Source organism: Physeter macrocephalus, chromosome 5, assembly GCF_002837175.3.
Source record: "Physeter macrocephalus isolate SW-GA chromosome 5, ASM283717v5, whole genome shotgun sequence".
NCBI classification, from domain to species: Eukaryota; Metazoa; Chordata; class Mammalia; order Artiodactyla; family Physeteridae; genus Physeter; species Physeter macrocephalus.
Genome location: NC_041218.1, coordinates 15,093,344 through 15,110,968, shown reverse-complemented (window position 1 = coordinate 15,110,968; position 17,625 = coordinate 15,093,344). Strand labels below are relative to the sequence as shown.

At 49.8% G+C, this 17,625-nt stretch overlaps 1 protein-coding gene across 3 annotated transcripts in view; it reads right to left on the bottom strand.

Moving 5' to 3' along the window:
* The window catches only part of KIAA1549 (KIAA1549 ortholog), a 146,361-nt gene extending 131,087 nt beyond the window's left edge, over positions 1-15,274 (bottom strand). The window contains exons 1-2 of one of the 3 annotated variants that reach the window (XR_008617313.1): positions 15,094-15,138; positions 11,983-12,027 (exon numbers count right to left, since the gene is read on the bottom strand). Coding sequence is in view for 2 of the 3 variants with exons in the window: in XM_028489705.2 (XP_028345506.1) it covers positions 15,094-15,253 (160 nt within the window). In the remaining variant the exon portion in view is untranslated. Of the gene's footprint in view, positions 1-11,982; positions 12,028-15,093 lie in introns of all 3 variants that reach the window. The other 2 variants (XM_055084809.1, XM_028489705.2) reach the window with 2 other exon arrangements.
* Between the last annotated feature and the right edge of the window lie 2,351 nt (positions 15,275-17,625).

Here is a 17,625-nt window from a genome sequence, read left to right as displayed (position 1 = left end):
GGGTACGCCGTGACGAAGTGGGAGTGGCACGGACATCTATACACTACCAAATGTAAAATAGATAGCTAGTGGGAAGAAGCGCATAGCACAGGGAGATCAGCTCGGTGCTTTGTGACCACCTAGAGGGGTGGGATAGGGAGGGTGGGAGGGAGGGAGACGCAAGAGGGAAGAGATATGGGAACATATGTATATGTATAAATGATTCACTTTGTTGTAAAGCAGAAACTAACACACCATTGTAAAACAGTTATACTCCAATAAAGATGTTAAAAAAAATTTAAAAAAAAAAGATGTAGCTTCTCTACCTGACAACCCTGCTGCAGAAATCCCCACAGGACTGAGGGAGGATGCTGCTGTACACAAATGACCCTCACCTCCGTGGGCCCTCGACCATTCACAGTCACTTTACAGCTTCCTGCTCTACTCCTTCTGCTACGGTCCACTGACCCTACAGCTATAAACCACTTTTTGCACAAAGCTCAACCTGCTCCTGCCCCATCGCACTGAAGTGATGACCATCCTACTGTCAAAAAGAAATGAGGCGAACAGCCATTAAGTTCCTCAATGGCATCATCTCCCCACCCCTCACCTGCACCCACCCACACCTGCACCCATCACTCCCTCAGTGGAAGAGGCACCATTCTTCCTGTCCAAGAATGCTCCAGAGTTTGAATCCCTCCTGTCCCAGTTACTAGCTGTGTGACCTAAGGCGAGCTACTTCACCCCCTTGTATATCAGTTTCCTCATCTGGAAAATGGAGTTAATAATTGTAGCTGATAGGGTTGTTGCCAGGACAAAATAAGTTAATACAATTAATATATGTTGAGTGGCTAGAAGAATGCCTGGCATATGGTAAGTGCACATTAAATGGTGGTTAGCTATTATAATTCCTATTGCTTTTATCATTTATTTCTGTCTCTTCTGAGAACTTGCCCTGGTAATTGTACCTTTTTCCCCATTATCTTCAACCAATTTGTGCTTGTGGTAGATAATCTCCAAAGGTGATCACCATCAATTCATAAGCACCTGCGACTCCATCCACCAATGGGTAGATCCTATTCCCTCCCGCCTCTTGAAGCTGGGCTGGCCTTGTGACTTGCTCTGACCAAGAGAATGCAGCAGGGGAACTTTCAAGCCCCAGATCTTAGATGAACTGGCAGCTTCTGCTTCGTCCCTCTTGGAAGCCAAAGATGACAACCTACTACCCTGAGACCACTTCTCTTTGAGAAAGCCCAAGACAGTCACATGGGAAGAGAGAGGGAAGGTATGTGGAAGAGCACGGAGATACTGGACATGTGAGGGAAACCCTCGTGGACCTTCCAGCCCAGTCCCCGTACCAACCACACTCAGCCAGGTCAGTGACCTCAGGCCAGGCTACAGGGAGCAGACGAATCACCCATCTGAGCCCTGTCCAAATTCCTGACCCACAGAACCACCAGAAATAAAATACCATTACTGTTTTAAGCCATTCAATCTTGATGTGATTTGTTATGCAGTAACAGATAACTGAAACAATGTTCCCCTTCAGCAATGAAAGAATGCTCCATCATACATCCCATCTTAAAACAAAATATCCCACACAGTTCTTCCATCCTACATTTACTACCAGTTACTGACTTCTTTATATCACCACCGCAGTCCTCTATTATAACACTTAGCATACTGCTGGATAGTTATTTATGTATAGGACTATCTCTCCTACTGGACTGAGTTCCTTCAGGGCCATGACTGACTGTCATGTTTATCTTAGTATCCCCACATCCAGCAACGCACTCAGCAAGTGGTGGTGAGTGCTCAAAAAGTGTTAGCTGAATAATGCATGCATGTGTGAATGAATGGGACCTCCATACATCTGGTAGACCAGATGTATGCAGACATGCATTCTGGCACTGGAAACCCAAGACAAATATGGAAGAAAACATAGGATCCAAGAAAGCAAAATTTCAAGAACCGGATTCAAAAGGTGCAGGAAAGAGAAAAAGGAAAAGGTCAGCATGGTGAAGCCAGAAGCCACAAACTGAAAGCCACCGAGATTTGAGGGTTGTTTCTGCAGCACAACTAGTCTATCCTAAGTGATAGAATACATATTCTACAATTATATGTTGTTTTGTTCTCATGAGGAGCTGAACCCTAAACTGGAAGAGGGAGAAGAGGAACTTGAAGGATATCAATGGTCAAAGTCTATATACACTGTGATTAAAAAAAAAAAAAAGAACAGTTTCAGGCCTAAGATTTCTGGAAATTATTTAGAAGGTTAAACTTTAACACCAGATCCAGGCAACAATTCAAGGTGTTAAGACGCTGTGTTTTATGACAAACTAAAAAGGCTCAAGGGGCATATAAAACAATGGAAGTAGGACAGCTTGGTGCACTGGTTGGGATTCAAACAATGTATTTATTTTAAGGTATCGACTTCCGCCCACCAAAATTTCAAAGTTAATGAGAAATTGATTTTTAAACCAGTGGTACACACCAGTTTATTAATAAAGAGGATGTATCACAACCACACACTCTGCTGTCAGAAGCAAGCTACAGAAAAATAGTACAGTTGAAACAAAGTAGAAATATTATCAAAACCACAACGGGCTTCCCTGGTGGCGCAGTGGTTGAGAGTCCGCCTGCCGATGCAGGGGACACGGGTTCGTGCCCCGGTCCAGGAGGATCCCACAAGCCGCAGAGCGGCTGGGCCTGTGAGCCATGGCCGCTGAGCCTGCGCTCCGCAACGGGAGAGGCCACGACAGTGAGAGGCCCGCGTACCACAAAAAAAAAAAAAAAACGAAAAACCACAAGGATATGATCCAGGACATGATAAGAGAGAGGAAATGCAGTAAGATAATGTCACTTGGTATTAGGAAAACGATTACCCTCTGTGCTGCAGGATATGAAATATGGGCTCATAATATGAATTTTAACTTTCTGAAATTTTCTGTTCTTGAAATTTTTAATTTTTAATCTGCTGAAGTAAAACAAAATGGCACCTTCACATAATACCCTAACTTTCAAAAGCCTGCTTCCTTCATTTCTCTTAACCAATATTTGGTGAGCACCTTCTTCTATGTGCCCGGCCTTGGGTGTGCCTTCACAGCCCGGACTTCTGACACAGGCAGGGGGCTGGCAAGGGGCCACAGGTGGCTCTGACTGCAGCTCTGGATCCACAGAGCTCACTCCACCAAGCAAGCAAAGCCTGTGAGTGGGCATTTCAATGGCAGAGATCATGGAGTCATTCTCTAACATGGACCCAGAGCGAAGGAAACTCCCAAGGTGAGGACTCCTCCCACTAACGGTGTGACCTGAAGCAAGTCTGTGAACCTCTCTAACCTCTACTTTCCTCATCTGTAAAATGGGGATAACAATAATGCCTACCTCATGGAGTTGCTGTATGGATTCAACATGATACATTGCGCCTAGCACAATGTTTGGCACACGGCTAGCGCTCTGTAATTGCTGGGTATTATTATTCCCAGGTCAGCCCTGAGATTTCTGCAAGGGAAACCAGAGAAAGGAACGCAAAGGGGACCTCAATCAAAGGCCTGAGTGCCTACTAACAAGCAAGGAAATGCAAAAGAGATATTTTTTAAAGTAGATATTTTTTACCTATGAGTTTGGCAAGGATAATACAGATTGGTAACAGCTTATATTATGGAAAGGTAGAAGCAAAACTGGCACTCAGATTCATTGCTAGAGAGAATGTTGATTGCTTCAATCTTTCTAGAGAGCAATTTGGCAATACATACCAAGATTTAATACATGAATACTGCCTAGTCCAACAGTTCTATTTCCAGAAATTTATGCTAAGGAAATAATTGGAAAAGTGTGCCAAGATAGATGTACAAAGATGCCCATAGCAGTGGGGTTTTTTTGGTTTGTTTGTTTTTTTAAATTTATTTTATTTATTTATTTATTTATATTTGGCTGCACTGGGTCTTCGTTGCTGCGTGCGGGCTTCTCTTATTGCGGAGCACGGGCTCTAGGTGCGCGGTCTTCAGTAGTTGTGGCTCGCGGGCTCTACAGCGCAGGCTCAGTAGTTGTGGCGCACGGGCTTAGTTGCTCCGTGACATGTGGGATCTTCCCGGACCAGGGCTCGAACCTGTGTCCCCTGCATTGGCAGGTGGATTCTTAACCACCGCGCCACCAGGGAAGCCCAGCAGTGTTTTTTATCACAGCAAAAGTTGAAAGCAATATAATTATCCATCAACAGAGAACCGGGTAAATAAAGTACAGAACATCCACACCACTGAGTAAAATCATGATGTGGATCTGTATTTCCTGACAAGGGAAAGGCTCTATGATAAAGTGTGAAGTGACAAAAAGCGAGTCAGCAAACAACACGTAGAAGACGGCCCTGTTCCTTCACGTGTACGTGTGTGTGCTTACGTGTGTGGAAGAAAAAGTCTGAAAGGAGAAATAGCAAAATGTCATAGTCGTTATCTCTGAGCGGAGGGATCTGGGGTGTTTTCACTTTCTAACTCACATCTTTTTGTACCATCGGAATTCGTTAAACGTGCAACAAACCTGACGTGTTAAGCCTCATCACATCACTCCTCTCATTCCAATTCCCACCTTACCTGGGGTGACGACCAGTTCTGTGACACCTACGACACTCCCACCCCACACCCACTTCCTTCCACTCCCCACCCCACCGTTTGGGGGCACTGGCCTCCTTCCCATTCCCCCCCCACACGGGAACACTCCCACCTTTGCGCTGGCTGCTTCATCTGCAGGGAACACCGCCCCCCAAAGGCCTGCCTGGCTCACCCTCTGGCCTCCTTCAAATCTTAGAGTAAATGTCACCGTTATGGCTTGAACCATGTCCCCCCCCCCAACCAAATTCATAGGCTGACGTCCTAACCCCGAATACCCCAGAATGTGACCTTATTTGGAAATAAGGTCACTGCAGATGTAAGTAGCTAAGATGCGGTCATACCGGTGTAGAGTGGGCCTCTAATCCAATGACTGTCCTTATAAAAAGGGGAAATTTGAATACCGACATGCACACAGGGAGAACCCCACGTGAAGACTGGAGTTTCGCTGCCACAAGCCAAGGCCTGCCAGAAGCCAGGAGAGAGGCCTGGACAGATCCTCCCCACCCCTGCCCTTCAGGGGGAGCACGACCCTGCAGACCTTGATCTGGGACGTCCAGCGACCAGAACGGTGCCGCAATAAACTTCTGGTGTTTAAGTCGCCAGGTTTGTGGCCCTTCGTTATGGAGGCCCCAGCAGCTAATACAGTCACCCTCTCCACGAGGCCTCCCTCACCACCCAGATTCACACTTCAGCCCCTCACTCCCAAGCCCTTTACTGCTCCATTTCTTCACGGCATTTACCACCTAGTCACACATCATGTAATTACCTTTGTTCACTGATGCAGCCCCAGGGCCCAGTACAGTGTCGGCCCAGAGTAGGCGCTCCAGAAAGATTTGCTGCACAGGTAAACAAACAACTCAGAACCAAACAGATCAAGTCTGGCCTGGCGGAGCTGACTGTGTAGTGGAGGGAGACGGAGAATAAAAAGACCCGTGTAAGATGGTGATAAGCACCATGGAGACAAATCAGGGTCAGGTGCAAGGAATGATGGAGGGGCTGCTGCTTCTTGAAAACAGTTAGAGAAGACCTCTCTGATGACGTGAGACTTGAGCAGAGACCTGAAGGAAGGGGTGCAGTAAACCATGGAGATCATATCTGAGATAAGAATGTTCTAGGCCGAGGGAACAGTAAGTACACGTTAGTGGAATGAACACATACCATTTTTACAATCAGAAAAAAAATAAAACTATTGTAAGTCTGAAAAGGCATCCAAATATTTAAAAGCCCAATTCCAAGAGCGAGGAAGAAGAATCTGTTTTTATAAATTCTTAAGACTCTATTCAGGCCCAGGTTCAACCCCTTCCTAGAGTCCCCTTCCCCGGCCCCATTCCCATCTCATCCTCCATCAAATGGCTTTCTCAACAATACAGGTGAGGTGAGGTGAGAGGTGAGGTAACAAGTGATGTATGAGGGATAGGTAAGGTGAGGTGAGAGATAAAGCATAAGGTGAAAGGTGAGGTGAGAGATAAAGTGTAAGGTGAAAGGTGAGGTTAGAAGTGAGGGATAAGGGATGAGGTGACGTGAGGTGAAGTGGTCCTGAGGCTGAGAGGCCTGGAGATCCCTGACGGTGCCACAGAGCCAAGTGCAGGAAATGTGACTGCTGTCCTAGCCGCCAGCTGCCGACTTGCCCCCATCAGATCTGGCCTCTGATGGTCTGCAGAGGCCTTTCCATCCCAGCCTGTCTGCTGCCTCAGCCGGCATGTTCCCACAGCGAACACCCGTCCTGTGTTCCTGCCCTGCCCCCAGGCCACCGTGGCTCCCAGCTCTGACGAATGTTCATTCCTGCTACCCGACCAGCTAGTTCCTACTCTGCCTCACTTTGGTTTTTTAATAACTGTAGTTTTTAAAAACCCACATAAGGGACTTCCCTGGTGATGCAGTGGTTAAGAATCTGCCTGCCAATGCAGGGGACACGGGCTCGAGCCCTGGTCCGGGAAGATCCCACATGCCGTGGAGCAACTAAGCCCGTGAGCCACAACTACTGAGCCTGCGCTCTAGAGCCCGCGAGCCACAACTACTGAGCCCGCGTGCCGAAACTACTAAAGCCTGCGCGCCCAGAGCCCATGCTCCGCAACAAGAGAAGCCACCGCAATGAGAAGCCCGTGCACCGCAACGAAGAGTAGCCCCCGCTCGCCGCAACTAGAGAAAGCCCGCGCGCAGCAACGAAGACCCAATGCAGCCAAAAATAAATAAATAAATGTTTTTTAAAAATAAAATAAAAGGGCTTCCCTGGTGGCGCAGTGGTTGCGCGTCCGCCTGCCGATGCAGGGGAACCGGGTTCGCGCCCCGGTCTGGGAGGATCCCGCATGCCGCGGAGCGGCTGGGCCCGTGAGCCATGGCCGCTGAGCCTGCGCGTCTGGAGCCTGTGCTCCGCAACTGGAGAGGCCACAGCAGAGGGAGGCCCGCATACCAAAAAAAAAAAAGTAGATTCAGTAGATCAGGGCGGGACCTGGGTGCGTGCCTTCCTAATGCGCTCCTGCTGGGAGGGGCCCCTCAGGCTACTCCGCGCAGCACGTGCAGGAGCAAAGGCCTAGCGCCCTCCCCTCCCCTCCCCCACCCCGTCCACACCTGTCTCCTGGGCTCAGTGCAAGTTCCCCTAGAAGGTGGCCGTGGAAGATTGTGTGTGTGTGTGTGTGTGTGTGTGTGTGTGTGTGTGTGTGTCTTCCCCCTTTGAAGGCTCCGCAACAGGATTTCCCAGCGTTTACGGCAGCCCTTCAGGCTGTCTGGCTCCAAAGTTAATCCCAGCACCCAAAACCACGGTAATGAAGGGTTCCTTCCACAGGCCCCAACACGAGAACAAAGAAAGGAGCGGGGAGAGTCTCCCAAGGGCTCCACAGGGCCGCGAACACCTGCCCGTCACCAGGAGCAGGAGGCCCCCGAGCCCTGACCTCCCGCCGAGACGTGCCACCCACCGCCCAGGACGGCTGGCACCCCCTCACGTTCTGCCGAGGCTCTGGGCCACCAGGGCCGCAGGAAAGGCAAGCAGAGCGCGCCTGCCCGGCCTGCTGCCGAGACAGGCCTCCCAACCGCAGCCGGGCCGGGCACCGCCCGGCGATTCGTCCACTCACCTCCCCTCCATCTCCTCCGGAGACCAGTGGTATTTCCTCAAGCTCCCGAGCCCCTGGCACACCTGCCTTCTTCTCAGAAGAGGGCCTCGTCCACCATCCCCACGAACGGGGGGTCAGTCGCCAGCCCCTCAGCCCGTCTCTGCCCCCAGGTCTAGCCCCGTTTCTCCTGCTCTCCTCCACCCTAAAGTGAATCCCTCCAGGGCTTCCCTGGTGGCGCAGTGGTTAAGAATCCGCCTGCCAATGCAGGGGACATGGGTTCGGGCCCTGGTCCGGGAAGATCCCACATGCCGCGGAGCGGCTGGGCCCGTGAGCCACAGCTCCTGAGCCTGCGTGCCACAACTACTGAGCCCACGTGCCACAACTACTGAAGCCTGCGCGCCTAGAGCCCGAGCTCCGCAACAAGAGAAGCCACCGCGATGAGAAGTCCATGCACTGCAACGAAGAGTAGCCCCCACTCCCCGCAACTAGAGAAAGCCCGCGCGTAGCAACGAAGACCCAGCGCAGCCAGAAATAAATAAATTAAATAAATGAATTTCTTTTAAAAATAAATAAATAAAGTGAATCCCTCCACCCTTCCCTGGGTCTCACCCCCTCCAAATTAAAAATAAATAAATAAAGTGAATCCCTCCACCCTTCCCTGGGTCTCACCCCCTCCAAACCCCCGGAGGCTTCGCTCCGGCCCTCACTGCCGCCCCTTCCAGCCGCATCTGTCTCCTCCTCCAGCCCACCCCGTGCTGGCCGTTCCCTCCCCTTCCTCACCGGCCCCAGGGACTCCTACTTGCCGCCCCCCCTCCACCCTCCCTCAACGGCCTCCCTTATTTCACCCGCTGAACAGACACGGCACCCCCCAAAGCGGGACTCGGCCCTCCGGCAGTTGCCGGCCGGTTACCACGAAGCACAAACCGGAGTTGAAAAGCAGCCTCTCTGCGGCTGAGCCTTGATCTGAGGAGGGCAAAATCTCAGGCTTCAAATCCTTTCACTTCCCCCTCTTGCTGGCCCTTTTCAGCACCAACGTTCCGAATACTGTGCACCCCGCGTCCTAGTCCCTGCCGCCGCCCCATGTCCTACATCCCCGCTCTTCTCCGCTGCTCCATCCACTGGCACCCCTCCTTCCTCACCCAGCCCGGGCTCCTCGCGGCGGCATCCCCGCCACAGACCCCCCCGCCCCCCACCGCCCTTGGCCCTTCACCGCGTCTGCCCGAGATTCCCAGCCCTGACTCAAGCCGACCGCCCACCTTCCCTGGCCACACACGGCCAGTCAGATGCTACAGGACAAACGGATCACATGTGCGACACGACAGATTTCTCCCATCACCTTCGGCCTCACTCCCAACCTTCCACCAGTCCCCTGCGATTCCTTCCCCCATTATTATTTCTCCCCGGCTCCGTACGGTGAGCCAGCCTGCCCACAGGAACTTCTTCACCTTGGCGGAATTATCCTTCAGTTATTTCTACCCCTTCTTCCATTTTCAACCACTGTGTCTTTACTGATGCTTCCTTGAAGCCTAGAAACATGACCAAGTCTATACATGTTTTCACAATTTCCATCAACCCCACGCCACCATGAAGTAACAGGTGGCAAATCCGGTCACGTCACTTCCTTCTTGCTTAATCACCTGTAGGGAGGGGCTCCCGTGGTTCTCGTGACCCCCCCCCCGAGCCTGACTCCACAGCCTGTGCTCTCGGTACTAGGTTTATGAGGTGGGGTGGCATGGGGATGCAAGGGGTCAGGAGAAAATGGACACGGTGGGTGTCCTGGGGATGGGGATGCAGGAGGGCAGAGTGGAGGAGGATTTTTTTTAAAAAAAGAAGTATTGAACACAATGGCCTTCAGTAGGTCACTGGGCTAGAACATCTGCAGGACAGTGAGACAGTGACACTCACAAACATTCAGTAGAAGCAGGACAGTTGCTATAACGAGTGCATTCCAAGGTATCCAACCTGTGGACCTGAAATATAAGAGCTAAAGGGAACTTAGAGATCATCGCAGCGACCCCTTATTACACTGATGAAATAACCCAGGACACGGTGACCTATTCACAGTCACACAGCAAGTCACTGGCTGAGAAGAGCACGTTCAGGTTTGTTAACTCACAGTTCAATGTGCTTTCCAACAAATCATGCTGCCTAAGCACATGAGAGAGAAATCATGTCACAGTGAGCTGCAGATGAAAGGTGGGTGGTCACAACTTGGAAACAAATTAGATCAGTGAGAACAGCATTTTCCTATCTGGGAAAATCAACCTAGTGTAATTATAATTACAGTAATTAGCTGCCTCTAGCACCCAAGGCACTGAGAGAAAACCTGTGGTTCCCAGGTCCCCGGTGGCTTTTCACAACCCCTGGCTGGGTTCTGTTTTCAGGATTAAATGAGGCATTTCCCGACAAAGACTGCAGCAGCTGTTCCCAAGGGGCCAGGAGGTGAGGATTAAAAATGACATCCTCTATGCCCTTTGATTCTCAACCCAAAGACAACCAAGCAAACAAGATATAACCAAAAACAGTTTCAAGGTCACAATTTTAAATCAACTATTCTAACAGGTAAAAGACAACTGCAAGATATTAAGTGGTATATCCCAAAATGCCATTAACTTTCAATTAGGGGTTTATGGTATCTGGATCATTGGTTCCAAGGTGAAAGTGCCTAAAACTCAGCTGTGAACTTGTTAAAAAGGAAGATTCCCAGTTACTCCCACCGAAGATTCTAAGGTAGGCCAAGGGTGAGCCGCAGAAATCTAAATTCTTAACAAGCACCCACACGTCCCCAAGAGGCTCCAGGGATCACACCTTCGAAACATTTATCTAAGTCTTTGTTTACAGGATACTAAACCACTCAAAAAGTATAACAATATTCACCTCAAAAAGCTAATAATAAAATAGTGCATTAAGTAAGATAAAAATTTAACATGCCATGAAGCATAAATGCAATGAAAAAAAAAAGAAAAACAAGATGGCAGATTTTGCTAATCAAAATAATCAAATTTCAAGATTATATAAAATTTAAAAGAAAATCCATTTGGAGGGGGAGAACACAACAAAAAGGAGGAAAAAAAGGTTGCTATCTTTAATATATAAAGAAAAAATTTAAATATATGTGTGTGTCTGTGTATATATATCACAGGTAAATAAACAAAAACAGAAAATTCGCAGAATACAAATACAAAATAAACAAAAAATATTCAATTCAAGGGACTTCCCTCGTGGTGCAGTGGTTAAAAATCTGCCTGGCAATGCAGGGGACACGGGTTCGAGCCCTGATCCAGGAAGATGTAGGCCAAGGGTGAGCCGCAGAAATCTAAATTCTTAACAAGCACCCACACGTCCCCAAGAGGCTCCAGGGATCACACCTTCGAAACATTTATCTAAGTCTTTGTTTACAGGATACTAAACCACTCAAAAAGTATAACAATATTCACCTCAAAAAGCTAATAATAAAATAGTGCATTAAGTAAGATAAAAATTTAACATGCCATGAAGCATAAATGCAATGAAAAAAAAAAGAAAAACAAGATGGCAGATTTTGCTAATCAAAATAATCAAATTTCAAGATTATATAAAATTTAAAAGAAAATCCATTTGGAGGGGGAGAACACAACAAAAAGGAGGAAAAAAAGGTTGCTATCTTTAATATATAAAGAAAAAATTTAAATATATGTGTGTGTCTGTGTATATATATCACAGGTAAATAAACAAAAACAGAAAATTCGCAGAATACAAATACAAAATAAACAAAAAATATTCAATTCAAGGGACTTCCCTCGTGGTGCAGTGGTTAAAAATCTGCCTGGCAATGCAGGGGACACGGGTTCGAGCCCTGATCCAGGAAGATCCCACATGCCGCGGAGCAGCTAAGCCCGTGCACCGCAACTACTGAGCCTGCACTCCAGAGTCCGCGTGCCACAACTAGTGAGCCCACGTGCCACAGCTACTGAAGCCCGTGCACCGAAAGCCCAGAAAGCCCGTGCTCCACAACAAGAGATGCCACCACAATGAAAAGCCCGCACACGGCAACTAAAGGGAAGACCCTGCTCGCCACAACTAGAGAAAGCCCGCGTGCAGCAACAAAGACCCAACACAGCCAAAAATAATAAATAAATTTATATTAAAAAATTCAACTCAAAAGTAATAAAAAATTAAAGCAACAAGAGTTTTAAAAATAATATTCAATGCTGGTTATGATGAAGTGAAACAGTGAACTGCATAAACTGCTTGGGTTAATTTCAGCATTACAGCTTTACATAAAAAGTTGATTCATTCAACAACCACCTACTGAGACACGTATTAGGCACCCAGCAGAACCCACGCACAAAGAAATATAGACAAAGCCTTACCTACATAGCTATTCATCATAGCATTATTTATAACAGCAGAAAAAGCTGGAAATAATAAAAGAGTAAGTAAATTATTAGGATGGAAACTGTTTCTGAACAATATTTAATGAATAGGGAAATGCTTAACTTAAATATTGAGTGAAAAAAGTAAATACATATAATTCAGGTTTTTTTTAATGTTAACAAAAGAAAGACAAAATTATTTACAGTGTTAGCTATAGGTTATGGGATTATGGATACCTGTTTTCTGTACCTTCCAATAATTTCCGAAGTTATCAATTTCATAACTATTATTTTAAGAAAGACATCCCTGACTAAGATGAAGAAATGGGCACAATCCTTTCTTTTAATATTGTGAATGTAGGATCTCCTAAAAGGACTCCATTCAAAAACAAGTCCAAAATTTTACAATTTGTTTCCACAAGACTAAACTTATAAATGTTTAAACAAGCAAACAAAAAAGGGCACAATCAAAATGCTGAATGAAACAGAAATAGACTAGAAATGTAAATAAAGACTGAAATAAGGGGACCAACTGGAGGGCGGACTCCATTTAACAAAAGTTAACAAGGAAAGACAAACCTGCGGAAGGAGGCGGGAGTTTGCAGGCAGCCACAAAAGGGACTACAGCCTCATCTAGGAGACCCAAGGCAGGAATAAGACATGCCACTTTCTGACTAATACCACTTACTCTTCAGAAAGAGAACCACCACGGCAGGTTCGGCAAAGCCTCCCCCAGCCCCACTCCAACGGTGAAAATACAACACTCAGGAAGAGGAGCCAGAGGGTCCTGGTGGTACAGAGACATGACGTGGACTGAAATACAGCACCTCTTCAGGATCACCTGCCACTCACCATGCCCAGCTATCCTACATCAGGAAGCCACCCTCCACCAATATCACTCCTCTCAGCCTTCAAGTGGATCGGGGCCACCTTTAAGAGGTCTTCCTTAAGGAGCCCTTTCACTCACTGCCTTTCCTGCCCGGGGACAGTCCGTGCAGGGGTCTGCACCTGCTTATGCGCTGCTCTGGGTCTCCACCTAGATCCTTGAGGACAGGTGCTGCGTCCCTCCCCTTCTCAGTTCCTAACCTATGACCCAGCCTAGAAGCAGCTTTATTATTATTATTTTCTGCGCGCCTCAACCAGGGGAGCCCCATACACCAACCCATGCAATGATGAAGTCTCTGCTTCCGTGCTGTCAGCTCTAGAGCGGAAATATAATTTCAAGTCACCAGGTTGAATATTTGTATTGGGGGTTAAGGGGGAACAGGAACAGACGTGTACTGACGAGAAAGTTACGGAGGGACAGTACAAACAGCTCCATGTATTCTAAATTTATCAAGAGAACTACTTATATCATCCACAACGTCTGCAGCACATCCAGACGGCCACGTTCACATGGGGAAGCTGAAGAGAGGTTACATGCGTAGAGTCTGGAGTCAAGCTAACCTAAACTCCCGAAGCCTCAGTTTTCTCCTCTGTAAAATGAGTGTGACTGGACCGTGTAAGTAAAATGCAGCACCTGGCACACAGCAAGCACTCAGTAAATGGTAACAATTAGCCTGCCGTGTCCCCCAGCAGATGAATCCATGAGTATCAGATGGGCTTGCTTTGTTGACTAACGCCAAGAGCCCTCTTCATGATTACCTCTTCTCATGGAAAGCACTGGGTCTCCGCTCCTCTGGACACACAGGCTCGAACACTCAGAGGCAGGACTGAGAGCTGAGGGGCTAGGTCAGACAAAGCTGTTTACACTCTCTGTGTACTGCCTGAAAGAGACCCATTTTGTCCCCCCAGCTCTGGTGTGACTCCCTGAGCGGGGCTCTACCCAGCTACGGGAAATCTATGAGGAGGTCTCAGGTGTGCATAAGTCCACGGGTTAAGAGCCGTAAGGAGAATGGAAAAGCGGTGAGTCTGCACCAACTAGCCTGTGACCTTGAGCAAGTCACTTCTCTGTCAGTTTCCTCTTCAGTCCGAGGAGCAGGTCCATTCTACGATCCCTTAAGTCCCTTCCTGTGCTTTTTTGTCCCACCCTCTATGTGGTACTGGTTATAATTCCAACAGTGAGGTCCAGGGACACCTTCAAATGTGTTCCATTTCCTTCCAAAGCCACTTGCCAGTCCCCTGGCACTGCTCCCACGAGAAGGGGGGATGCGGAGCCGCTTCCACGGCTTTCTGGTTTCGTTCAGTGTGCAGCAGTTCTGCGCACTGCTCACTCCACCTTTCCTGCCCCCAAAGTGGTCAAGTGTGTGTGCTCTGGGACAATCACTGGCTTGCAGCATGTCACCTCAGAGATGGTTTCCAGACCATCCTGCGTGTAGGCTCGGGGTGGACAAATAAACATTTCAGAGAAGCAATATGAATTAAATCATTTCCTCAACAACAAAACCCGCCCACATGCTCCTTCATAAATCACGCCTCCTAATTCCACGCTAACAGTCAGTAAACTGCATCTATTATAAAAACAACCCTTACTCCTTTCACGCCCTGACACTCAAGAATCACAGTATTTTCACACTCTGTTGTATTAATGCCTTTGCAGAAGTAACAGCAATAGCTATTTCCCTGGAAAGATCCATGGCCAGGGCGCTTTCCAAGAGATACTCTTTGAATGTTCTTTGTGTCCTGCTGCACTGGGGGACACCGCCAGCTGCCTGCATCTGGGGGGACGCAGGGCCACCCAGAGTAATGCAATACTGTTTTCAAGCAAACACACCGAATGTACCCCTTCGCCCCGACAATAAAGTATTTCCAAAAATTTGATGTAACCACATTCATACAGCCGTGCACAAATACAATTCCAGTGCCTGCATTTTGCAGGGAAAATAAAGGCACATTCTGAGATGAAGCCACCAGACCCGCCACAGGCTCCCTAGATAACAGAATAGCTTTGCAGACCTTCAGCAAGATTGGCCAGAACCCGCTTGCTTTTTCGTATTATTTTCTGCGTGTCTTTATTTGCTGGGCCCAGCAAGAATGGAAAAGCATCTCAAGAAAGGAGGGCGAGGGAGCGGTGGAGAATAAAAGAGGATGGGCGGGGAAAGCCGGATTTTGAAAATAGCAGCAATGAAGGAAGGCAGGGTCGCGCCGGAGGGTCTCCGCGGTGCTTACCTGGGGCGCACGAGGCCGGCCGGGCCAGCAGCAGCAGCCAGAGGCCGGGGAGCAGCAGCCCCGAGCGGCGGCGGCGGCGGCGGCGGGCGCGGCGGGCGGAAGGCCCGCGGCCGCTCGGCCCCGGGACCAGCGCGACCCCGGCGCGGGTCTTCCCCTCCATGGCCGCGCCTCGGCGTCGGCGCCGCGCCTCCGGCTGTCCCGGTCGGCACCCCGGCCCGGCCTCGCGGCTCAGCGCTCTCAGGCCCGGGAGGGGCGGCCGCTGCGGCGGCGGCTGCTGGGACGGGGCGCCGCGCACCGGCGCGGAGGGAGGCCGGCGAGGCGGGGGCTGGCCGGGGGCCGGAACCGCGGACGGACGGGGGCCGCCAGCCGCACGCCGGCCTCGCCGCTCCGCCCCCTTCGGAGCCTCCAAGCCGCTGCCCGGCAACGCGCGGGCCCGGGCGCGGGCAGGCGAGCACCACCTCCCGGCCGGCCGGGCTCCTGCCTGCGGGGCTGCCGGCGGCAGGCGCGGGGCGCGGGCGCACGGGGGCTGCGCGGCGCGGGGTCGAAGCCCGGCCCGCCCCCGGGATCCGCCTCCTGGGAGGGGACGCGCGGGACGCTGGAGGCCTGGGCCCGGCCGGCGGCCGGCGCCGCCCCGACCCGCACGGAACACCGGGTCCACCGCCCTGATGGCCCGGCGCGTCCAGCCCCCGGGGGCGCCCGCAGGGAGGGAGGCCCACGAGGAGGGGTCAGAGCCGGAAAACCTGGCCGGCGCGAACGTGACGGGCTTCTCGCTCCTCCTCTGGCTCTGTGCGGGGCAGCAGGTGTGAGTGGGGCGCCTGCGTTGGTAGGACAGCCTTCGAGGACAAAGCGAGGGAAAGGTCGGGCTCCCTTCCCAGGAGTCGACGTGCAGGAGAGGCGAGAAAAGGCGCACACAGCTCTACCCATCCTGTCTCCCGTCTAGAGGTCTTGCCTCCTATGCAGGTCATTGGGAAAGGAACATGCAGGATGCTCTGAGTTTGGGAAACCCGCAAACCGCGCACGTAGTAGGCCTGCAGAAGGCGCCTGCAGAATCGAATTGAAGCAGAGCTGGAGAGAACCACACACGTTTAGGCCCTTTTAGGGAAAGCAGCGCTCTTGGGAGGTGAAGAGAATGTCAAAGGATCAGCATTTGGCGGGGTAGAGTTCGCGGGGTGGGTGGCTGGGATCAGGAAAGCAACGAAGGGAGTTAACATTTGTCGAGTACCTGCTATGCGCCGGGCATCGAGCTCCGAGGACGCCCGGGGGAATTAAAGGCCTTGGAACATGGAATTGGCAGTTTTGGATGTTGCCATCCCATTGGAATGCTTGCACCAATCAGGTTATGAAAGGTGTGAATTGGGGACACTATGGTATTGCTAGGAAGCTATTATGGACAGTGGAAAATGTGAATCATCCACATTGACAAAAGGATGCACGTTGCTCTCCAGTCCGCTTTCCCTGCTGGGCCCCAGCCTTGCAGCGTCAGCCCAACTAGGCTTCTTGCCTGGTGGTAAGATTGTTGGAGAATCAGGAATAGCCCTCCCTCAGAATATGGCTGAGGAGCTTCCCTGGTGGCTCAGTGGTTAAGAATCCGCCTGCCAATGCAGGGGAATCATCCACATTGACAAAAGGATGCACGTTGCTCTCCAGTCCGCTTTCCCTGCTGGGCCCCAGCCTTGCAGCGTCAGCCCAACTAGGCTTCTTGCCTGGTGGTAAGATTGTTGGAGAATCAGGAATAGCCCTCCCTCAGAATATGGCTGAGGAGCTTCCCTGGTGGCTCAGTGGTTAAGAATCCGCCTGCCAATGCAGGGGACACGTGTTCGAGCCCTGGTCCAGGAAGATCCCATATACTGCGGAGCAGCTAAGTCCATGCACCACAGCTCTTTGGTGAATATCCCAAGAAAATCACTATTGTGAAGAGATATCTGTACTCCCACGCTCAGTGTAGCATTCCTCACAATAGCCAAGACCGGGAAACTACCTAAACACTCATCAACAGGTGAATGGATAAATGTAGTACACAAACACACACACACACACACACACACACACACACACACACACGAGAGGAATATTATTCAGCTATGAAAAAGAAGGAAATCCTGTCATTTGCAACAACGTGGATAGACCTTAGGGGCATTATGTTAAGTGAAATATGTCAGAGAAAGACAAATACCGTATGATCTCACTTATTTATGAAATCTAAAAACATGGAGCTCAGGGGACTTCCCCAGTACTCCAGTGGTAAAGACTCTGCCTTCCATTGCAGGGGTCGCAGGTACAATCCCTGGTCAGGGAACTAAGATCCTGATCTAGAAAAATGATAAGACAGACACTTAGGTGAAGTAGAGAAGAGAGAAAAGGCAAGCTGGGACAGAATAAGGACTCAAACATCTGGCTAAAGGGTCTAGATTTAACTTTGTAGGCAATGGGGTATCATTAATGATTTTTGGAGATATTAGAACTAAGCACAAGAAGGATTACTCTATTAACAATATATAAGATGATTTGGAGAGAGAAAAGACTACAAGTGGA